A 25190-nucleotide genomic window follows, 5' to 3' on the forward strand; every position below is an offset into this window, starting at 1 on the left:
AAGGAAGAAGGTAAAGATTGACGAAATGCAGTTTGGATTGATGCCAGGAAGAGGAACGACGGATGTGATTTTTATTGTAAGGAAGTTGCAGGAGAAGTACATGGAGAAGAGGAAGAAGTTGTTTTTTGGGTTTGTTGATCTGGAGAAAGCATTTGATAGGGTCCCACGCGAAGTAATGGCATGGGCATTGAGGAAGTTAGGAGTGGAGGAATGGTTGATCAGAGTGGTGGTGGCAATGTACGAGAGAGCACGCACAGCTGTAAGGACGAAGGATGGGAACAGTGGTGAGTTTGAGGTGAGGGTGGGGGTGCACCAGGGGTCGGTACTCAGTCCACTTCTATTTGTAGTTGTGATGGAGGTGCTGGCTCGGAGGGTAAAGGAGGGTTTACTGTGGGAGCTGCTGTATGCAGATGATCTGGTGTTGATTGCAGAGGGTATGGATGGACTGAAGGAGAAGATGAACAAGTGGAAGGAATGTATGGAGGCAAAAGGTTTGAAGGTGAATATCGGAAAGACGAAGGTGATGGCAAGTGGTAAAGCATGTGGTGAGGTGGAAAGGACTGGGAAGTGGCCGTGTGCTGTGTGCAGGAAGGGTGTCGGAGTGAACTCCATTCAGTGTACAATGTGTGCTGAGTGGGTTCATCGATGATGTAGAGGTGTGAGAGGGTCATTAACCAGTGTGGCAGCTACATTCAAGTGTAAGGTGTGCATAGAGGGAGCAGCAGATGAAGGAATTGTTGAGTTGGATCTTGGAGATGGTGTGAAGCTGGAAGGTATGAAAACATTTTGCTATCTCGGAGACATGCTGAATGGAGAAGGTGGATCAGACTCTTCGACGGTTGCGAGAGCGAGATGTGCATGGAAGAAGTTTCGGGAACTGAGTGGCGTGCTGACGAAGAGGGGAGTGTCGTTGAAGCTGAAGGGAAAGGTGTATGCTTCATGTGTGAGGAGTACGATGATTTATGGGAGTGAGACATGGGTACTGAACATGGAGCAGCAACAAAGGATGGAAAGGGTGGAAATGCGAATGGTTCGGTGGATGTGCGGAGTATCGTTGGGAGAGAGGAAGACAAATGATGACTTGCGGAAGATGATGGGAATAGAGTCTGTGATGGAGATTGTGAAGAGAAACGGGTTGAGATGGTTGGGTCATGTGTTGAGGAAGGATGAAAGTGACTGGGTGAGAGGAGTGTTGGAAATGAGTGTAGTCGGAAGTAGAGGACGGGGAAGACCGAGAAAAACTTGGCTGAATGTGGTGGAAGAGGAAATGTGGGCAAGGGGATTAAGAAGGGGAGATGCAGAAAACAGGGTAAAGTGGAGAAGATTGTCATGGGGCCCGCAAGGCTAACCCCTGCTTTATTGGGGAAAATGGCCTTTAAATGCTTGTGTGTGTGTGTGTGCGTGTGTGTGTGGGTGCGTGCGTGTGTGTGTGGGTGGGTGGGTGTGTGTGTGTGTGTGTGTGTGTGTGTGTGTGTGTGTGTGTGTGTGTGTGTGTGTGTGTGTGTGTGTGTGTGTGTGTGTGTGTGTGTGTGTATATATATATATATATATATATATATATATATATATATATATATGTATATACACACATACATATATATAAATATAAGCCGGAAAGCGACATGTGTGGTCGCTAGACTAAGGCGAATTTGAAATATGTAGATAAGAGAACACATCAGATGGCATTTTTGCCGTTCGTTGTTCCATATAGGAACATGATGAGCAACTGTCCATTCATCATTTGTGTTCGATTCCCTAACCATACGTTAGGGAATCCCAACGCAAACTTTGGGGTGAAAGCATATTGTAATATAATTGCATACTAGTCATACAGTTTTTGACGGATCGGGCTGAAATTTTTTGACAAAGAGGTTGATTCTAGTTCGCATAAAAGCCTGGAAGCCGATTTTTGATTTTCGAAAAAAAACTTTTTTTCGGATTTTTTCAAAAATTTCAAAGTCCCGTTGCGAGGCAACGGTGGCGTCCATAGCAACGGTGCTCAAAAGCATACAACTAGATCCTGGTATGAACCCACCAGTCAAGTTTCATCAAAATTGGTTGACTCCTCTGGCCTCCAGAGCTGTCCATTACATACAAACAAACAGACAGACATACAGACAAGCTGGTAGGCGGACATGGGTAGTCAATCAAGTCGAATTTAGTCGTTTTTCAGCTGTTACTAGCCAACAAAAGCGTCCATAGCAACTGTTCTTTCTCACACATAACTAGGACATACCATGAACCTACCATACCAGTTTCATGTATATCTGACCCCTAGTCTCTGAGATATAACGAACTTCGTTTTTTTGTTTTTTTTCGACCAGGGTTCATTCAAAGTCTATCTTCTCCGACAGCTTTCATGGGAGCGGGCTGAATTTTTTTTTGTCAAGGAGGCTGAATGTGTTTCCCACAAACGATCATAGTTTGATTTTTGAATTTCGATATTTTTATTTTTTTAATTTTTTTTTGAAAATTTCAAAGGCCCGTTGCTGGGCAACCGAGGGGTCCATAGCAACGGTTCTCAAACATGCACAACTCGGTCATGGTATGAACCTACCAACCAAGTTTCATCAAAATCGGCCTACGATTAACGGAGTACTGGCCTGGACAGACAAACAGACAGACAGACAGACAGACAGACATACCGACGGAAAACCTGACAATAAGGGTGTGGACTATGAGTATCTCTTTCAGAGGAGAAAATTCTGAACGCATCACGTACCTTTCATTCTCTGTATTTTATTTAACAAACTCCGAAACATTGGTTCCGTTTCAATGAGATGTTGAGGATGCTTTTTTAAAAATCATTATTCACACTTAATAGATTATTTTTTTTTCCATTATAACCAATGTATAAAGAAAAACTTTTTCTTTGACAAAAAAAACTTAACCTATTACAAAAGGAAATTCCTCCTGTTGAGTCATTCTGAAATAATGCAATAATTTGTTATAATAACATAAATGTTTGTGTCTTTCAGGACATCTTCATTTCAAACTTCTCTCTTGCTTAATGCCATACAAAATTTGAAGAATGAGAAGAAGAAGAAGAAGAAGAAGAGGGATGTTTGCTAAGAACAAAGCTCAGACAAACACAAAGGGAAGGTGGCCTGATTCCTGTGGCAATGCGTGGAAGAGACATGAATGATGATGATGGCTGCATCCTGATGAAATAATCAATTAATTACGTTTATCCTGACAATTACAAAAATAAGTTTGGCCTCCCTAAACAGAAAGGGGTGATGATGAGAAGGGACATTCGAGCCACTTCTTTGCTGGTAACCATGGATATGCAATGGTATTCATTAGGTATTTGAAATGCCTTTTTTTTTCTTTCAGATCATTAATTAAGGGGAAGGCTTATAGCTGTTGTGGAATTTGTTTCTGCAATTAGTACCCCCCATTTAATGGTACCCCAGAGTTTCTTAGACCCCAATGAGTACTAAACCACCAATTAATTGTTTGTTTTTCTTCCTGCCTTCCCAATTTCCAAGCTGTATCAATTTCTGAGCCTATCTTGGAGCCGACTGGGATTTTCGGAATGAAACTTCGCATTAATAATATGCATTGAAAGTAAGAGGGGATGACAATTTTTTGACCTTGATCTAATTTTTAAGGTCATGACCGAATTATAGACATTTTAACATTTTTAACCAAAACTCGATTGAGGATTGTCTAATTGGAATGAAATATCCCTCCCTATTTAGCTTAGAGGAAGGTGCATTTACCCTTAATTTATATCATACCACTCCAGGTTAATGGTCAAGGTCAAATGGTGGTCTGAAAAAAAAAAATCACATTATTTTTGTCATCGCTCCATTGTGCCAATGCGGAATCGTAAAGACCGCTTGGCCTTCCAAGATGTTTTGCATCATAACAGCGTACCTGCACTGAAGTTGTGTACCTGATATTTGTTTCGTGTCCTTGACCTACTTTTTTCGGATTGTAACATAATTAACAAAAACACCTTTTTGATCATAACTTGAATAATTTCCCTCCGATTTTCATGACGTTGAGTTTTACACATAGATTGTATATGGTGACACATTTTTTTTAATTTACACTCTATCCCTAAATATTGAAGATCAAGATCATATAGTGGTCCAAAAAAATATGGCCATCATTGGATTGCAGGCTGAGGGCAAATCATGGGTGATTGCCATTGGTAAGCCTCCCCGGTCGAGGAAGGCTTCCCCTTGGCAATCGCTTTGTGATCGCAGATATGTAGGTTGATAAGCAGATATAAATCTGATTTTTTTTTTGGGCACCACAAGGCAGTGCTCCAATTTGTGTTTAGTCTAACAGAATGATGCAGAAGTAGCGTACTGTGTGGTCTGGGTATGATTCCTGAATGACTTTTCTCTTCTGTTTTTTCCCTCTCTTTCATTTTTTGCAGGCTCTTATAGAGCTAATCATGCATGTATATATATATATATATATATATATATATATATATATATATATATATATATATATATATATATATATATATATATATATATATATATATATACATACAGATACATGAGACAATACCACACTTGACTTTAACACAAACAGCCGCTGATCTTGGGGGCACATACCGGTATCTTCAACTTCATGACCTCACTTTTCTCTTCACATTCAGCAGGGCAAGGGGAATTTCTTGCTGCCCATGAATGACAACCTATGGTTGCTTATCCATGCTCTCTCCTTTTTAAATGCTGAGCCCCAAGCAAGGAAGCATCACATATCATTTTAAAAGTCATTGGTATGACTCAGCCAGGGTTCAAACTGCCGACCTCCCAGACTCAATGCGGACACGTTAACCATTACACACCGGGTCTGATTGGATTGGGATTTATCAGGTAGGGTGTTACATCACAAAAAGCACAGTCCCTCAGATGGACATTAAGCCAGGTCTCCTGTCTGCAAACATTAGATGATGGACAATAAAGATCTCACAGTGCATCTTGGTCATCTTCACAATCTCGATCTCGACCACGACCATCACAATCTCAATCTGATTTACCTCAATGATGAAATGTCGACTTAGTTTATCTGGACGGCGATCGGTCAACCTCAACATCAGTCTGTCGACCTCGACATCGGTCTGTCGACCTCAGCGTCACTCTGTCAACCTCGTTGACCTCAACGTCAATTGGTCGTCTTCGTTGATCTCGACGTCGACTTGTTGACCTCGTTGATCTTGATGTGGATTTAGTGACCTCAGTGATCTTGATGTGGACTTCGCAACCTCCTTGATCTCGATGTGGATTTGTCGACCTCGTTGATGTCAATGTCGATTTGTCGACCTCGTTGATCTCGTCCTCAGTGACCCCGATGACATCAATGATGATCTCGGTTTTGATGATGATCATAGTTTCCGTCTTGATGGTCTGTCTATTCTGCCAAAGCAATGTCATTGGAGGAATTGCAATCGGTAGTTTGCCTTTGCCTTCCAAGATGCAGTCCATAATTTGGGATTTGTTGATGGTGCCAGCAATACCCTACCTCATCCTTCATGAAAGACACTGCTAGATCTTCAATGTCCAATAGCTAATACTAGCAGACAAGACCCCTTGCTTAACACCAATCCGAGGGACAGCACCTTTTGTGTTGCAACTCACTGCCTCCGATGCATCAATTCAACATTTATAATCAAACTCAGGCAAGACAGCTCAGCAGTAATTGCATTACATCTGTATCATCCTGCTGGACGATGAGCTGCTGACCCAAACATATTGTGTCATTGACATCAGGAAGAGAGAATTTGAACATGCTTTTCTGGAATGGGTTTTGCTATTAAAATTATATACGCTCTTTATTTCACTTTATTTAATAATCACATGACAAATATATAATATTAATTACAATGATTCCTGTGCAATCAATTACGAAGTCAGTGGAAATATTGCAAATCAAATTCTAAATATTTTTGACTACTTTATTACCATGTATGTTATGTTTGAGATAATTGATTGTATGAAGACGTAATATAAAAACATTTTTAAAAGGAGGAATATTGTTGTGTCGACGGGGGTCGCTAACGCGGCCCTCCCACACTGAAGTGATGTGCTTCGCGAATGGCCGAATTAAACGAAATTACGTTCTCGCGGAAAAATGACCCTCTCCACTCCACACCCTGATGGGATCTGTGTCTCACCAGTTTCTTGAAACGAGTTTTACAAGAAAAATATAAACACTATCTTGTGTGATGCTAGCCTCCATTGAAGGAGCAAAGGAGATGATTGCATCCAAGGCCACACACAGCTTGAGTATGCAAAGGAAATCAGCACCCAACTACTCAAGGAGGAGGAGGAGGAGGAGGAGGAGATTGGGACCATACACTGTGCAGAGCGTTGGTGCTGCTTAAGCAGTCTCCTTGGCTATTGGGCACAATCCTGGATGGGTCACCACTCCGACACAGTACACCAGCAAGCTGGCAATCATTTTGCCGACTTCGGAAGGATGACAGGCAGAGTCAACCCCACCTGGTATTAATTCAACAGTCGAGTGGGATTTGAACTCAGGACCCTAGGATCCAAAGCCCACCACCCTAACCATTAAGCCAACACCAGGAAACTACTCAAGGGGAGGCCCTTTAATATCAGTGCCAGAGGATACGAAAGTTTGGCAAACTCAGTTTCAATGAAAACGATTGTGATTAGAGGATACGTGATCACATGATTGGAAAGTGCAGAATTGTGTGCATCCGTGTGGACTCTGTCATATTTACATCTCGTCGTCATTAAATTTTTTCGTTCCAAGTCAGTTTTGAGGTGTAAAAGATGCCATGCTGTTCAGCACGGGGCAGTTCCAATCGATCAGACAGAGGAAAGAAGATGGATCTTTATCCTCAAGATCAAGAAGGGAGGAAAATATGGCGAAGTAAAAGTTTGTTGCGTGGAATGGAGAGCCAACAACGACTCGTTTCTGCATGCAGTGTTGAGAACAATTATTTATGTTGCTGCTAAAAAGAGCTAAATAAAATCAGGACAAATCAGAAGTAAATAACTGAAATGGTAATTGATCAACAAGGAGAGACAGGGATTCCTTTTTACAGATTTCTTTTCTCTCAATGAGGATCAATTACCCTTTAAAGTGTTTACTTCTTATTTGTTTTGACTGTTCTTTCTGTCCACGCAGTTTTCCAATTTTGTGTTAAAATTCGCAATTACATTCCAAGTCGAATCTGGAGTTGTAGTGTTACGAATCTGGAAGCCATGAGCACTCAACATACAAGTCCTATAGAACAGTTATATCGGTAGGTATGTGTTTTTAAGTTAGGGTTCCCGTCCCTCATTTAATGGGTGAATAAATGTACATGCGCTGTGAGTTATTTTGATAGTCAGGATTTTTACATCACTCACAACAACTACGGCTACTACATCTACAACGACAACAACAACGCCATCTTCGCTCTCACAGCGACAACCCTCAGCTCCCGGCATTCTCCGCGTGCTCGCTGGTATGTTCGGAATTCCTTCGGGGATGAATTCCATTCCCAAATATGGTCATGAACCGGTTCGCTTGGCTGTGCGCCAAATAAGGGAATGCGTCGTGTCCCACCCAATGAGAGCAGGCCACGATGAGCGGACCGGGCCCGAGAGAGACAAAAGGAACGGAGAGCCAATAATCGGGTGGATTTGCTCGAGCGGGGAGGAAAGAATCTGCGCCCCGTCTTCACGAGCACGTGTTCTGGTTCGCAGCTGATCCCGTCGCCGGCATGCTCTGGTTCCTGGGTCATCTCATCGCCGGCGTGCTCTGCGTCAGCTGCCCTTGGTCCGTTCGTGCGGACTGGTGCTCCGGGAAGGCGTGGACGTCGAGTCGCGCGCTCGCGGACAGGTAGCCAGCCACTTTCTCGTCCCTCGGCTCGACTTCCCTCCGAGCTAAAGGGATAATAAAGACCATTTTGGGTCCGTTTCTTTTGGGTGTGCATCTGTCTGTGGGCCCATCTTTAAGTCGGAATTGTTTAAGTGCTTGTGTGTAAATTTGCATTCTCTATTATTCGTGATAACTCTGCCCTTGCGTGCTTCCTTCCTTTCCCCGATTACTGTGAATAAATACCCCATTTGTTAAATGTATCAGCTCGTTTCTGTGTTTCCTCCATTGGCTTAGCATGGCGCATGTTGGTGAATTACAAAGGCTGTTGCCACTGTAAATGTACATTTGGACCGACGGGACTTCGGCAACCATCCGCTCGGGTTGCGCACGGGTCGGTCACGCTAATGGCTTGACTCGACGAGTGCCGTCGAGGGTGTGAATTCCCAAGTAGCTTTGTCCGCGTGGGTAATTAGGTATATTGAAGTTTGGCAATTAACCCTACCCCACGCGGTCAAATTATTGGTGATTCACGGTCCGTTAAGGGACCCATACCTGTCGGAGTTTTCTGAAAGGTACGATCTAAATTCCGGGTGTTCGGCAGAGTCGACCCTACGGCTCCACCTTGCGGTCGTGCTCGCAGCCGATACCTGGCTCCACAACAGTACCACATGACATCCTATGTGATGATAATACGACCTTCTAATGGAAAATCTCTTCTGTTATGAATGTAATAATAGTTATGGTCCAAAAAATAACATTACATCTTTTTACATAAATGGGACCACACAGAATCATAAGCGGATCATACATTACATGCATCAAAGCAATATTACTGCTGTAGAAAACCATGAAATGTCACCGAATGCGATATGTTACGGTGATGTTTTGGCTCAGTTTAGGCAAGCTGAGTTATATGAATCCTTGTCTGTGACGTGGTATCCCTGGTGCATTCAAAGGGTTCATTTTAAGTTATTAAAAAGCTAAGCTCATAGCAAAGTGTCTAACTAAAGTGTCTTAGGAGTCTTGCGGGTATAAAAGAAGAACCCAAATGCAAGTGTCTTCAGGGTCTTGAGGGGTAAAATGGTCTTGAGGGTCTTGAGTGGTCAAACGCTGTTGAGGGTCTTAAAGGGGAACCCAAACACAATTATATTTTCTGAAAATTATTAATCAAGGATTAGTTTGAAGGGAAAGAAAATTGAAATATTTTGCCAATCACAAAAAGCCCTAAAGTGTCTATTTTCAGCAGTGACGTCACACCTGGAACCCACCTTGATCCAAATGGTGGCTTACATAGAGAAACAGTGCATTTCGAGCTCGGATTCGATACTGATTTCACCGTCATTCACAACTTTGAAGGTGCTCAATATGTTGAAACTGATCAGTGGGATTTTGAAGAAACTATTGAAGATAAAATTAGTGATTGAAACGCTTTTGGGGGAATTATGCAGCCGTATCATTTTGAGCCTTATGCGAGCGATTCAAACAAAGATGGTGACAATAGAGGTGTCGTGAAGATGAAAACACTGGACGCATGTTCATTACTGACTGGTACGTTTTGATTTTCCGTTCAAGTGATGATTTATAAGGGATTTTATATTAATTGATACAGTAAATCTGTGAAACTACTGCAGCAAAAACATGGCATGACATGGGCATGGACATTGTGCAGACACTGCCCAGGCACACTCTGACATTGCGGACAAAAATCGGTGACAAATGCTTTGTCCCACCCTCACAGGCTGATCAGGTGTCTTATATGTTATGGGATCATCCAAAGTCAAAGGTCTAAAAGGGTCTTAAAAGGTCTAAGGGGTTTAAAGGGTCTTAGGTGTCTAAAATGTGTAGGATCTGAAGGTGTGACATCAAAGGTCTGTAAAGGTCTAAAGGGTTTGAATGTTTGAAGGGTCTAAAGTTTAAGGTCTGTAAAGGTCTCAAAGGTACGTTCCAATCATATGTAATTAACGCCCCACACACGTGAACAGTTGAGTAACAACATTGTGCCTATTGTTAACTTAGCCAAAATCTAGTATCCCATGGCACTGCTTAATACTGCTACGTGGAAGGGGAGGGATCCGTAGCTTGATTGTGTTAAGACTTTAGTATGGACCATTTGATCGAGTAGATCAGATTTACTCTTGTATCAGGGAAACTCCCTTCCGGTTCAGTATGCATGTTACGCTCGTGATTGAAGTGTTGCACTCATGATGAATGTAGGGTGCTCGTATAATATTGGTCAGGACTCAGGGTTCAAGGTTCTCCACAAGGGGAAGCACTCGGATTCTTCCCGAATGCCCAGTTCTGTAGGCCGATGTGCTGTGGAAAACTCTGCAGCCCAACAGGTTGCTAAGCAACCACGAACGTCAATTAACTTCATCAACTCTCACAGAGTTATTTGTCTAACGCTGTTTTCATAAGGAGCTGATGAGATTAACCGAGTTTCGTTCCCTCAGCACACACTCAGATTACTGTTGAGCAATACAATGAGTGTAAGCTGGCTAACGAGAGCAAATCACGTGGGGTAAAATTTCCCGTCTAATAATACTGCGGACTGTGCTGGACCAATGGAGGAAAGGACACTATGAGCAGGTTGAACTGAACTGACATTGGTTTATTTTTAAAGAAGTGCGAGGAATAGCATTTAGCACAGCGAAGATGAGGGATTTATTCCCAGGGGATATTCATACAGCAGGGACATACAGTATTCATGTGGTGTGGCAAAAGATATAGTGACACATTCATGCAGTAAAGCGACAAAGAGCAGTATTATACCCCAATTCTATTGAGCTCTCACAAACTTACTTAAGCTAACATAACAGGCACCATCCAGATCACTCTGCGGACGTGGAGACAAGTAAAAGAGATAAGAGAAATGCTGAGGAGTGAACAACTCCAGCTTACCTGGCATGCACATGTGGGCATGTGCTCATCCAAAGTGTAGGGAAGGTAAGGGTGGGGGGTAGTGAAGACAAAAGGCGGTGTCTGGCTGCATGCTGAAGAGGTGCGAATGAAATCCGGTGTCGGTGCACAGAATGAGAAAGACATGGTGCGAGTCAGTGGTCACTCTAAAAAGAGCGGTTCTTCAGGCTTTGCCCTCACTAAAAACTCATGTGCGGCCACAATAAACGAGACGGGAAAGAGATAAAGAACATGTAAGAGTGAGAACAACCTATCATTTATCGTTGCTGATTTCACCTCTCACTTCATACTAAGCCCATACTGCTTGGCACCTGGTCCGCTTCCTCAGCATTCCATTCCCCTCAGCTGAAAACATCCATGAACCATGCAATGATTACTTCATCCCAGCAGCAACCACCACCGGCTCTCACTCCAGGGATTCTTGTAATTCTCTCCAGCAGAATAATCTCGTGTGAGGAGAGATTCCTGGGAAGAGAAAATAATGGGAAAGAATGAGGAAAAACCTAACGAATCCCTCACATTGCATATTCCCTTTGTAAGGCCAAAAAAAAAAATGTTGCATTGGCGTAACCCGCCCGACCCTAAAAATTCCGCCGACCCTACGTTTTTTTTTTTGTTTTTTTGCTATCGAAAAATTTTGCCGACCCTATTTTATTGCTATTTTTGTTGTTTTGCTATCGTTTTCAAGTATCTTGTTGATTGCGATCGCGATCACAAAAACCCGGAAGTGTTTCGGACAGAACCCGCCGACAAAAAGGGTGGTACTCGAGCCGGGGGAGATTTTGGGAGGGATTTATTAGGAAAAAAATAAAAAATAAAAAAAAAGATCCTGACCGACCTACCCTATTTTTCAGTGACCCGTTACGCCAATGCAACATTTTTTTTTTTGGCCTAACCCAGCAGACACAAGGGAAGGACACTATCTGGAACAAGTAATACCGAAATAACTACCTCGGGAACCACTATATGTTGGGTGACATTGCCTTGGAGTCTCGGTTCCCAGAACCGCAAAAAAAATCATAACTTCTTGTATGTAAGTACAGTGGTGCACTGTATGTTATAAGCGATAGTAAATGAAAGCGCATGTTTACCCTTCTTGCACGCAAATCCGACTGGAAGTGTGCATGATGACCAGAGCTCAGAAAAAAGCCCTGTATGGCTGATCAGGCTATTTAAAGATCCAACAAAATCAGAATTTTTTTTTTTAATGTGATTATATTGATTTTAAGTAATAAAAAAAAAGAACTGAATGTGGTTTTTATTTCGAATAATTTATTGAGGTGTTAAAAAATAAACAACCTGGTGGGTACTGCCCTTAAAAATTACAGAAAACTCTCATGGTCGTTGCATCATTTGTGTGACGTCATTACCAGTACATTTGTCTCAGCACACAGTGTAATGGCCACACAATACACTTCAGAGTCGTCAGAAATTGAATCTGATGAATAATTTTCTGATCAAGAATCCAGTTAGACCATTAGGCCAAGCCACTTTCTCATTGTCAGTTTAACTTTGGCTGTCCAAATTTTCCTTACAGCTAGATATTTTGGGAAAACGTGCATACTCACACCATCTTTGTTTGTATTGCTACAAGCAGCAACGATGCATCTAGCTGGCATCCTCAGTACTTTTTCAGTTTAGAGTTGTTCAGAGCATTGGTAGGCTGCACGTAAACAAAAGTATCCTGGAGGTGACATAGAAGGTCACGTGATATACGACATAATCACATTGTAGTTTTTTGGGGGACAGGGCCAATCAGCATACACGGACACCAAAGAAACATTAAAATCTTTGTTTCAAGATATTTATTCAAGAAAAAAATCAACGGATAAGTGAAGCCAGAACGATTCATCAAACCAAACATGAATTTCTGATTTTGTGGACCTTTAAGGTAGTCTCATTTTGAAAAGAAAAGTTCTCTTCTTCTCAATCACAGATCTCTCTCTTCTCTTCTCTTCTCTTCTCTTCTCTTCTCTTCTCTTCTCTTCTCTTCTCTTCTCTTCTCTTCTCTTCTCTTCTCTTCTCTTCTCTTCTCTTCTCTTCTCTTCTCTTCTCTCTCATATTATTGTTCTTGTTACTATTGCATTCGTTATGGCTGGTGTTGGTTTCATGGTTAGGGTGGTGGGCTTGGGATCCAAGGATCCCGAGTTCAAATCCCACTCAGCTGTTGAATTAATACCAGGTGGGGTTGACTCTGATTGTCATCCTTTCGAGGTTGGCAGTACCAATGCTCTGCACAGAGTATAGTCCCAATTGATAGGTGGATGTTGCATTCCATAACCCCTCTCTCAAACTCCTCTCTGCCCCATCTTCAACCACACAATTCTTTGTTGTGTCCTCATTTCCTTTCACCTCCTCCAACACTTCCTTCATTCAATATGAGGAGCTGTGATGATAGACCAGTCTTGACTGTAAACAGAAGATAAAGGGCCAGACCAATCAGCTTTTGGCAATTACCATACAAGTCTGCACCTTGGAGGTTCTCTCATAATTGCCAAAGAGATGCCCACTTGGTAAAACACATGGTCAGAACAGCGCAGAGGGGCTGAAGAGGTGTAGGCCAAGTTTGAACAAAAGTTTTACAAGACATGGTCCACCAATAAATGGTTGCTGTTTCAGGAGATCCATATTGGAAAAGAAATGGACCAATTAAGTTCAGTCATTTCATAGAAAGACTCAGATGCTCCACCATGAACTGAAATATGTGAACAAATACCAAGCCAGCTGACATGGTGGCAATTCATTCAAGTCTCTACAGAAAAGCAAGAGCAAACAGGGTTAAGCAGAGAGCAGTGTTACAGAGAACCTCTAATTTGGAGTCATCAAAGTTGGAGAGTGTTGAAGAAAATGCACTCACAGTTTTTTTTTCACAATTTATTTTAACAGAGTTGAATCACACAAGCAGACGTATGGAGGGAAACACTCCAGCAATGGTGGAATCCTCTCTCCTGAAGTGGCCAATGAGTGTCTCTTTTATCTACTCAAGCAAGCAATGAAGCAATGAGATGATTTGAGCAAGACAAGATGAAATCTGTTTGTGGAGCAAAATTCGAAACACAAACATCTTTCTCAACAATGATGAAATCCAAAGCGAGTTACTTAAACAGGCACTTATAGGAGCTAAATATATTTATTTTTAAAATGTAAAGTAAACCAGAATATAAAAGCTATTTTATCATAAATAAAGTTCTTTTCAATTTCAATAATAGACAAATTATTGTTAATTTATAGAACACAAAGAAAATTAATATTCCCAACAGGGTTTTCTCAATTGTAGCATGTCACATCAGTTGTAATCAATATTGTGATATTGGCAAAATGAGAGATAACATTATGCATTTTTGCAACATAAGACATCCAGGTCTTTGGTTTCACAGCTCGCACAAAGCACTCCTTTAATTAAGCACGCACACATGTGAAGTAAAAGTGTTTTTTGATTAAAAATGCAGGCATAATAGATTATTAAAGCAGAAACATATACTTACGTCTCAGAGGGTGCAAAATGTAATATAGAAAGAATATTATATATATATATATATATATATATATATATATATATATATATATATATGTACAAATATATTGTATTGTTGTGGACCCAGGGTTGGGGTGGAAGACCACGAGGAGGGGAAAGCTACCTCGGGTTCCCACCAGACTCTCCAGAATCGCAGCCTGTTGCACACAGATAACTCCGTGATGCGGCAAGTCGCTAATTGACCGTGAACGCCAATAACTCAATCATGTGACTTAGGGTCCCCCGTCTAATGAATACCGGTTACCTAATGGTCACGTGATTTCATTACAGGGGGCCACACCATCGGTACACCTTGTTCAAACCAGATCACCTTACCGGATCAGATGCAGCCGAGCGTATCTGCCCAATGATGTACTGGCTAGGAAAACAGATTGTTGGGCGATAACGTCTTGGCTAGGCAAGGATACAGACAATGCTGGACCAATGAAGGAAAAGAAGAAAACGAGCTGGGAACATTTCTATACAATGCATTTATTTACAATGAGGTGAGGAAAGGTATGTGGCACAGTGGGTATATTATTATGTACAGCAGCGATAGCAAGGAATTTGTGGGGTGCGACAAAAGGCAAGCAATTTACAAAAGCAGACACAGAGCAGACTTATCCCATTAGAACTTCTACAATCTTAACTTATGCTACGACAGGTGCCATCACATACACACACACACACACACACACACACACACACACACACACACACACACACACACACACACAAACCTTAGGAAGATTAGATATCCAGAAAGAAAGAGAGCAGATGAGGACTAATGGCCTCGCAATACCTGGCACGGTCGGCCAACCGCATAACCCAGTCCACTTTGGGGGATGCTCCGCTTGAGCGATCCCACCTTAAGAGTCGGCGCGTTATCTCCTGCTTAATCACTTTTCTGGGGCTTGTGGAATCATATGCTCTGCACTGGTCTCAGAAGAACATCTGTCGCACACCAACCCCGAGTGTCGATGCAGTGACAGGCAGATAACAAGGAGCGGTGAGGAGGGCGAGGCAAACAGACCAAGATGAAGGCGAGGCAAGCAGGCAAAAAAAGAAGAGAGAGAGCGGACAGCTTCGTGATCCACCTTTTATAAGCCCCAGGCGGAGAGTGAGGTGATGACGAGAAGTGACGCGCCTGACCCAAATTGCACTTCTTTATTGGGACACAGTGGTCACAGCCACACCCTGCCAGGCTCCTGGGGCCAAAAGCGGTCGCATGCCCACATCCGGCGCGACACGGCCCAGAGCCTCACAGTGCCAACCCCCCTCCCTCCTCCTCCTTCCCCCTCCCCCCGTGATCCTCATCCCTCGCTGATAGTCCTGCCGGGTTCTGGTGACTGGATGAAAGTCGCGACAGTCTCATGCAACCATTCGGGGCATCCCCGGCAAGATGCGGTTGGTGCTGTCAATGTGTTTGGCCTGTGCCCGCACCACGCGGTCCAAGTGGCCTGAGCCATGCAGCGCGCCTCTGTTCGGTGGCGAATTTCTATCGATGCGGAGGTGTGAGGAGGTGCGGGTAATTTTCCCCGTGTGCGGCAGATGTTGGTGGGTGAGGTGGTGAGTTTTTGGTGAGTGAAGGTTCAGCAAGGTGAGACACCATTGTAAATTCGCGTGCAGATTTTGAATGGAAGGGCATGCCATGTGCGCACCGGGAAACAAGTTTGTTGTTGTGGTGATTCTTTCACAGGTGGCTGCTCGGGTGCTGTGCTTGACTTGATTTGCACCATGGATAAAAGGAAAGGGTTGAAATGGAAATCAGGATTGAAGATAGAGATATAGTTATTAGACCCACACAATGCACTTCATCCTGTTAACCCACTTGACATGAGGGGAAGAGCTGACTGCACGAAGACTAATGAAATAACTGCCTGGGGATCACTGTATGTTGGGTGCCATTGCCTTAGAGGCATGGGCTTTTGCAGAACCGCAACACTATCCCCCTCCCTTTTTCTAGACTCGACCCGAGTCGTTGAACATTTGTGTCGCATATAGGTGTAGTTTCCCCGAGTTCGCTTTACTGACGGATCCCTGAGTGCGACATTTCAAATACATTTCCCAAAAATAACAAACCCACTGCATTGTGTATCTAAGCTGGCAGACTCATATGGACATCGTTATGCCACATTTCTGGAATTAAACTAAGCAAACAGGTGGATGATGACAATATACATTTCTAATATTTACATTACCCATGGCCCAGGACCTGTGACTCAAGGGAATAAAACACAGCAAATGCAAAATTTGTGGATGAGTGCAGCAGCAGGTGATCAGGCAACCTGGCATCTTCAGGGCCCGAAATGATCGTTTGTTTGTTTTTTGTTTTGTTTTTTCTGGCTGCTAGAGGCAACTCACCCTAACACAGCAGGCCACATGCTGTCTCACAGTCCATTTGAACTGGCCTTTCACAATAAAGATGTCCGGGCTGTGCAAATACAGTCCCCGGTAATGTGACTGCCTGCATGGCATTCCCTGCGAACACTTCCACAACAGATGGTCCCAGGGCACATGGCAAGGTTAAGTGATGATATGGCAAGGTGTGCTAAGTGGGGTCAAGGCAAATACAGGCATGGGCAAGGCATGGCAAGTGGAGTCAAAGCAAAGGCATGGCAAATGCACACCAGGTAAGGTGCAGTAGGTAGGCATACTCCAGGCTGGAGTTCCTCAAGGTAGCGTTCTGGGCCCTGATATTTTTCTGGTTTTCGTCAATGATCTCTCCGACTCCAGAAAATCCTCTTTATCTCTTTGCTGATGACTCCACACTCTGTCGTACCATCTGTCATCCCTCAGACCAGCAAGCAGCAGCTTCTTCGCTCTCTGCAGATCTGGGTAAAATCACAAACTGGTCCAACACGTGGAACATGTCTTTCAATCCGGACAAATCTCACCCTGACACTATGACTCTCCGAAAGGACCGTTTTGTAACCCCCCTCCCCATCCACTTTCTCAACAATCCTCTGGAAGAAGTCCTTTCTTTCAAGCTTCTGGGTCTCACAATCTGCCGCAATCTTTCCTGGGAAAGCCACATTTCCAACCTGGCCTCAAAAGCCCGTCGCAGACTGGGAATCCTCTGTTGTGCAAAGTCCTTCCTTGGCCCACCTGAGCTCCTGACCACATACAAAGCTTTCATCCACAGCCTGATGGAGTACTGCTCTCCCCTCTGGGCAGGTGCTCCTGCCTCCCACATTTCTCGGCTTCACGCTGTGGAAACCAAGGCATTTAGGATCATTGGTATCTCCTGCTATGAGGCTGAGTCTTTGGGCCTTTCACTCTCTCACCGCAGGCAGGTCGGTGCTCCTTCTGTCTTCCACAGTATCCTCTACCATCTCCCCCCCCCCCCTTTTGCTCTGTTTGCGATTTGTCCCCACGATATTTCTGCAAGCGCTCAAGGTCCGCCAACAACCCCCTCCTGGTAAAACTACCAAGATCACGAATCACTGCTCACCTTCACTCTTTTATTCCTCTTTTTTCCCCGCCTTTGGAACAAACTCCCACGCTTTTTTCAATCCCATTCTTCCCTCCAGGCCTTCAAAACAGCTGTTCACCACCACCTCTTATTGTCCTCCATCCAAATCCTCGATCTTTTCTACCCCCGTTAATCCACCCCAAACTCACCCCCTTCAAATTCCCTGTTTTCATTCCTGAAAGTCCCTGTCATGTCCATCCATACCAAAATAAAATTGAAAAATAGAGATAAATTTGCTTTATTTATGAAAAATGATGCATCTTAGATGTCCTCCATTTTCGGCTTCGCAGAGACGGGCTCTTTCGACAGCATTTTCCATAACAACGGACAATAACTCCGTCTGCAGCCCTCGAATTTCTGCACAGATGTTGTCCTTGAACTGCTGAACTGTATGGGGCTCATTGATGCATACACGCTCCTTTAGGTAACCCCAAAGAAAATAATCGGGAGGCGTCAAATCAGGAGAACGTGATGGCCAAGAAATTTCTGAATTTCGCAAAATTATTCGGTGTCCATGCTCTTTGGGTGATCGATGAAATTGATCGATTGATCAATGATTGATGAAATTGATCGATGAAATTTAAAATAAAATTCCACGATTCTGGTTCTTTGTTCAGTTGTGAATTTTTCCATGGGTAATTTCCAAATGTTAATCTAAATTCTGAAAAGAAAAGAAAAACAAATAATTAAAAAAACAGAAATGTTATTTAATTTCTAAATCCCGAGGTGACTTTTGGGACACCCTGTGTTCATATATATACACACACACACACATATCACAGTAAACATCTTTGGAGAGTTCATAAAATACCTTACCCCACACAGTCTTGAGGAAAAGAACATGGGAGGCATCTTTTCAGCTTTTGCCTTGCATTCCGAAGCACAATATATTGTTGCGAATTCGCGCCCGCCTGCGTGCGATCGGCCGCCGCCTCGCCCACCGGACGGACAATTCTGTCGTGACCCTCCGGGAACTATCGCCCAGAGCCAGTCACGGGTGGGCCTTTCGACCTCACCACGATCGTGCCAATCGGCCACCCACGTAGGATAGGGTTGTTCGCCAAACTCGACCTACCTAAGTACCCACGCGGATGGTAAACCGGGCGATCGTACCTCGCCGCAGGTCGACTCCGGACACGAACCGCTTAAGCAGTCCGTTCCGTGCTATCGGGATAACCGAGCGGTGTTATCGTCGGCCTCGACGGTTCCGATTAATTATCGGGCGTATTAAGCCCACTACGAACCCTTTAGGTGAAGAAAGATGGAGATTCAAATGAAGGAAAGGACGCAGCAAAACGGGGAACAATTCAACATAATGCACATTTATTACCCAGCCTACGAAAAGCACACATATACAGTCAAACAGTCAGAATGCACATATATCAATTTAAAACAAAAACAACAATGCAGAGCTACGACCGAATACGCGAACACACGGCAACACTTATACAGTTTTACTTCACAGACGACGCCAACACACATTTACTCAAAAGCAAAGGAAAGGAGCCACCCTCATAGGCAAGGGGGCAGACGGGCCCGTAGGCCAATGTGTGCGCGGGACCTGAAGGAGCAGTCAGGTCGGCGAGAACGGGTGGGTCCTACCCGCGTCCTCGTGACGAGCCGCAAATGTGGCTGCCCGGCGGTGCCCCGACTTCGTGCTCCTTCGCGGGTTTCGTTGGCACCACTTGGAGTGGGGTGGAAACGGGGCCCCCTTTTTGCACTATCTCAGCGATGGGGAAAGGGGGAAATTGATGATGCCCTGGGGGAGGAGAATGGCTGGCTGGCTTGGGTCCCGCGACGAGCGATCCCACCGCGACCTCGTCGCCGACCGCTGTCTTCCCTGCCTCGGACCCGGCTCCTTGGCCTCCTCCCACAATTTTCCTCAGCCGACTGCAGAAACCACCTTGATGCCTTCGCATCCCGACTCCACTCTGCTCTCCAACCCGACTTGACTGCCAAAACTCTCTGCCTTCAAAACTCTCTGCTTCTCTGCCGTGCGCTCGGCATTTTATAGGCCGGCAGGAGAACCCATATGCAAATTTCCGGATCACGATGAGCTCGGGGGCGGAGCCACACTCGCAGATTGGATGGAAGAAAAGGGGCGTGAATCTCCCCTGATCCTAGAATTTGCATATTTCGATTTCACACGGAAGCGCCTGGAGGCGGGGCCAAGCCGCTTCGCGCTTGCTGATTGGACGGATCAGAAGTGGGCGTGTAGCATTCTTGATCCGAATTTTCCCACAGAAAGGCCGCTGTTTGAACTCGGTGCGTATCGCTTGAACGAGCCCAAGACAGCCCGACGCTCAGGGTTCACAGGTGATGCGGGAATGGCCGTAGAAGGAGAAAGGTGAGGGTGGTGGAGGGTTTTTGGTGGTGGTTTGATGGTTATGGTGGTTGATTCAAAATAAAGATAGAACAGAAAAACGCCGAACTCAAAGTGTCGCAGCCCGAATGAATCACATAAATTCCCTCTAAACAACGGGTTTGGGGCTAACAACACATGTACTTAGAGTTATCTCACCTATGGGACCTGAATGGTGGTTTGCGAATTTCCACAGCCGTAACAATATATTCGCTTTGTTCGTGAACTTTGAATAATGGCCGATGGGTCTTCGTAGGGTTGACATCGGCTACATATGGCAACCATACGAAGCCGATGGGTCAAACGAAACACTCGAAGCTGAACCTTCTGCAAAATCCTCTCGGAGAAACTGACGATATTGGAACGACCTTTGAGAAAAAGGTATGCTAACAGATCTTGAGAGTTGAGTTTGCTCTGTGATTGCATGCCGAGGCACTGCCATTTTTGTCTGAAAATTGCTAGTATTTCACCATCAATGTGTGCAGCAAATTTGATTGTTTTGACATGGCATAAAATTTTACCCAAGTCTACTAAACTGATGTCCAAACAACGCGATTTGTTTTCTGCAGTGTTCAAATATATTGTTACGGATCTCTGCTGTCTGAATAACTCGAGATGGACGGTGAGTCTTTAAAGACCACGATTGCCTTTTGCACCTCGAGCCAGCTTGAGGTCCATAGCCATATTACCATTACGGATGAAGTTGGGGTTTAGAATGGGAATCACGCCGGCAGTCACCTCGTTCAGATCATAATTGATTGGTCGAGCGGAACCAATATCATGTGTTGCTTTCTTATTTCTAAAGTCCAACTATTTTTGATCAATTGATCCTCACTTGCCATGTGCCGCCATCAGAACAGACAGGACAAGTCAGGCCACTAAATGGTTTTAATTGCTATTTTTTTTAATATTGCTATCTTCTTTATCTTTCTTCTTTCTCATTTTTTTTTTTACTATAAATGGATGAGGTGTGTGTGTGTGTGTGTGTGTGTGTGTGTGTGTGTGTGTGTGTGTGTGTGTGTGTGTGTGTGTGTGTGTGTGTGTGTGTGTGTGTGTGTGTGTGTCGTGCTTTTTGTGGAGTTCTACTGGAGCTTTTTGATGTGAAATGTGAAACACCAAAATGATCGTCATGATCTCCTGAGTTGATAAGTCCAATTACCGACAAATAATCTGGAAAAATTCCGATGTTTTAAACATACACCATGTTAAGGTTCCCATCGTGTGCTACCTTTTTGGCTGCTGGTTGCATCATTGGTTACGGGCACAACTATGCCGCTGATGCAGTGCCCCTATTACCAGTATACTGGTGCTCACTTCGCCGACCTCGGAAGGATGACAGGCTGAGTCCACCCCCTGGTGTTAATTCAGTTGAAAAACAGGGCTCGAACTCAGGACCCGATGACCCAAACCACCACCCTAACCACGAAGTCAACACCAGGTTACTATGTTAAGGTGTAAAGAGCAGCTTAATAGGTCCTTCCCTGGCATGGCATTCCTATGACAAAATAAACAAAAATATTGATAATATTGTGCCAAAAGCATATATTAGTTAATACTGATTATATTAACGATAATAATAGCAGTATCATTTGGAAATAATAACAACGAATGCATAATCGTCACCCTGGAGGAGCTCATCTGGCCTTCGTCAAAAAGCAAGCTAAGGCTCAAGCAGCACAGCAGGTGGGTATACTAAAAAGCCATGAAAACCAAAGAAAATTTGGTCCAATATATACGTATACACACCTAGCCTGGTGTGTTGGCGCAGTGGTTAGGGCAGCGGCTTGGGATCCAAAAGGTCCTGAGTTCAAGCCCCGTTGGGCCACTGAATTAATACACCAGGGGGTTGACTCAGCCTGTCATCCTTCCGAGGTCGGCGAAATGAGTACCAGTATACTGGGCCGGTGTATACCCCGGTTAAAATAGGTGTACCATATCCCTGTGTCGTAAGAGGCGACCAGGGTTGCGTCAGGAAGGGCATCCGGCGTAAAACATGTGCCAAATCACTATGCGGATCATACGGATGATCCGCTGTGGCGACCCCTAACGGGAGCAGCCGAATGAAGAAGAAGAAGATATACGTATACACACCAATCTTGCCTGTGAAGAAGCCGGGTAGGCAGACGTGGCTATTTGTACAGGACCTGAGGGCGGTTAACAAATGCATGGTGTCAATCCATCCTGTGGTACCATACCCAGTGACTATTGTCATCAATTCCATCCAATACTGTGTGTTACACCACAATTGATCTAAGTAGTGCGTTTTTCTCAATACCAATCCATGAGGATTTGCAGAACCTGTTTGCTTTTTCCTATGAAAGGGTACAGTACACTTGGACTGTGTTGCCACAGGGCTTTGCAGATAGCCCGACATTATTATCACAAGCACTCCACAAGGATTTGAATGACATAGTGCTGACTGAGGATCTACCTTGGTACAGTATGTGGATGATTTGCTGATTTGCTCAACATCAGAAGATAATTGCAAAAAGGACACTTTAACCCTTTGAAGAGCACTAGCTGCCAAAGGCCATAAAGCACCAAAAGCCAAATTACAACTGTGCGAAACCAGGTAACATACCTAGGGCATGTATTGAGTGGAACCTCGAGAAGATTATCAAATGACAGGGTGCAAGCTATTCTGAATGTTCTGAAACCAAGAACAAAGAAAGAAATGAGACATCTATTGTGGATGGGTGGGAATTGTAGACAATGGGTACCTGACTATGCAGTACTGGTTAGACCACTGTTAGACATGATGCTGGACAAAGTACCGGAGCCAATGGATTGGACACCACAGGCAGAAGAAAATGTTGGCAAGGTCAAAACAGCTCTGACAACAACACCAGCCTTAGGTTTACCTGATTATGACAAGACATTTTATTTTCTACCCATGAGAGAGATGAATTTGCACAAGCAGTACTAACACAGCAGCACGGTGACAAAATGTGTCCATTAGCATTTACAGCACGAAACTAGACCCTGTGGCGCAAGGATTTTCACCATGTTTGCGGGCAGTACAGGGCCGGATTTAGGCATGGGCAAGCTGGGCAGTTTCCCAGGGGCCTCCACAACCAGGGGGCCTCCACATATTTCATGAAAAAAAATTGTAACGAAAAGTGTATTTGTGAGTGCCTGAACGGCAGTTGGTTGTTAGTGGAACAGATATAAGATATTCATCTTATCTCATTCTTTATTTTATATAGAAGTCAGTTGACTTTTATGGGAGTATGGGACTTTGCACGTCTCTTTACTATTATTATCCTCAAATTTTTCAGGTTACATTTATGGTGTGACATTATCGGAGAGATTGACTTTGACAAATTGATCCAAGACTTTGCAAGGGCAAAGTCTCGTAAAGTGCCTGGTGGTCTCATGAGTGGTCTGTAAATATTGGTATTAGGTACTGTACAAGATTGTAGATTCTATGATTGATCATGATTTACCTGCTTGCTTATTCACTACACTATTCAGATTCTTTATACTTGAAACATGGGAACTTCCAACTTCGTAGATTCTTATAGTTTGATCATGATGTTTAAAGATGTGCCTGCTTGCTTATTCAAATTCTTTATACTTGAAACATAGGAACTAGATTCTTACATGTATATAGATTGATCATGATGTTTATAGATGTACATTTTTATTCAGATTCTTTGTTCTTGAAAAATATACTTTATGGATGACTGTAAATATGTCTTGTCACCTTTTTAGTATTCTAAGGTAGGGTGGGCCTCCATTACTGAAGGCTGCCCAGGGGCCACCACATGTCTAAATCCAGCCCTGGGGCAGTAGCTGCTTCCTCATACGCTGTACAAACTACAAGTCAGATTGTGATGACATCACCTTTATTACTGTGAGTACCACATTGTGTAAGTTCTGTCTTTCTAAAAGCAAAAACGCAACACCTATCAGCAGTAAGAGCAATGACATATGACTTTGTGTTAATTCAAGCAAAGAATGTGTTCATCGAAAGATGTCCAACACTGAACATAGCGTCCTTAATGCCAATTGCTGCTGATGGAGAGGAACATAACTGCGAGAAAGTAATGACGAAAACTGCGACTTCCAGGACAGATTTTAAGGACATCCCGGTGCAAACCTGTGAAATGATAGTCTTTGTGGATGGCTCACCAACAAAAGCAGCAGGTTGGTCATTACTATCAGGATATGCAGTGTGCTCTGAAAGTGACATCTTGGAAAGTGGTAAGCTACCTCGACATTATTCCACACAACAGGTAGAACTATGTGCGCTAATTGCAGCATGCAATCTCGCCAAGGATAGAAGTATAACAATTTCTACAGATTTCCAATATGCGTACGGGGTGGCACACGATGTTGGGGCACTTTGGAAAATAAGAAGGTATATAACATCGCAACGTATGAGCCTGGTGTGGCTTAGTGGTTCAGGTGGTGGCTTGGGATCCTACTTGGCATCAGAGGAGTTGACTCAGCCTGTCATCCTTCCGAAGGTCGGTGAAATGAGCACCAGTATACTGGTAATATACTGGTAATATACTGGTATACTGGTAAATATATAACGATATACGCCAGTCAAAAATGACAAATTGATAGTAGAACTGTTAGAAGCAATTCACTTACTGAAACAAATAGCGATAGTGAAATGCCAAGCACATACAAAGCAAGGAGATATGGTCTCAAAGGGAAATGCAAAACAAGCAGCAAATCCCAACAAATAGCAAATATGCTCGTCAAGGAGAAAAATGAGGAAGAGACGCTGACTATTGATGACATTGCAGCACTACAGGAAGCAACTGAGGCAGGTAAAAGCCAAGTGGGAGAAAATAGGTTGCTGTTATAACACAAAAAAACTTTGAGTCTCAAAAGAAGGTAAGGTGGTTGCTCTGAAGGTGCTTTTACCATGGCTTGCTCATTTGGCTCACGAAAGTGGCCACACAATCAAACGGTGGATGCAGAAGGAGGTGCTACGAACATGGCACGCTGATATAGTACAGGTTTTGCCTCACTGTCTAAGGGGGAAGGATTGGAGAAATACCCACCGCATTTGGAGGTGATAAGTAGAGAGGAAGGAATAGTTTGCCGAGTAAGTAGAAAAGGAAATGGACCTTACTTGGGTAGCTCAACATGCTTAGATTTAA

At 43.8% G+C, this 25190-nt stretch overlaps 2 protein-coding genes across 7 annotated transcripts in view; one reads left to right on the forward strand and one right to left on the reverse strand.

Annotated features, from left to right (window-relative positions):
- The window catches only part of LOC147025547 (uncharacterized), a 28905-nt gene extending 20842 nt beyond the window's left edge, over positions 1 to 8063 (forward strand). For both annotated transcript variants that reach the window (XM_085886598.1, XM_085886599.1), the window contains exon 8: positions 2979 to 8063. In XM_085886598.1, coding sequence (XP_085742724.1) covers positions 2979 to 3072 — 94 coding nt within the window. In that variant the 3' untranslated portion in view covers positions 3073 to 8063. The remainder of the gene's footprint in view (positions 1 to 2978) is intronic.
- Positions 1 to 13709, reverse strand: part of LOC147025546 (uncharacterized) — a 66694-nt gene extending 52985 nt beyond the window's left edge. Inside the window, exons 1-4 of one of the 5 annotated variants that reach the window (XM_085886585.1) lie at positions 13577 to 13709; positions 12288 to 12403; positions 11031 to 11184; positions 10702 to 10793 (exon numbers count right to left, since the gene is read on the reverse strand). In XM_085886585.1, coding sequence (XP_085742711.1) covers positions 10702 to 10714 — 13 coding nt within the window. In that variant the 5' untranslated portion in view covers positions 10715 to 10793; positions 11031 to 11184; positions 12288 to 12403; positions 13577 to 13709. Of the gene's footprint in view, positions 1 to 10701; positions 11185 to 12287; positions 12404 to 12603; positions 13472 to 13576 lie in introns of those variants that run through there. The other 4 variants (XM_085886583.1, XM_085886586.1, XM_085886582.1 and 1 more) reach the window with 4 other exon arrangements.
- Between the last annotated feature and the right edge of the window lie 11481 nt (positions 13710 to 25190).

Source organism: Eptatretus burgeri, chromosome 6 (genome assembly GCF_056783735.1).
Source record: "Eptatretus burgeri isolate ZD-2024b chromosome 6, Ebu_testis_v1, whole genome shotgun sequence".
NCBI lineage: Eukaryota > Metazoa > Chordata > Myxini > Myxiniformes > Myxinidae > Eptatretus > Eptatretus burgeri.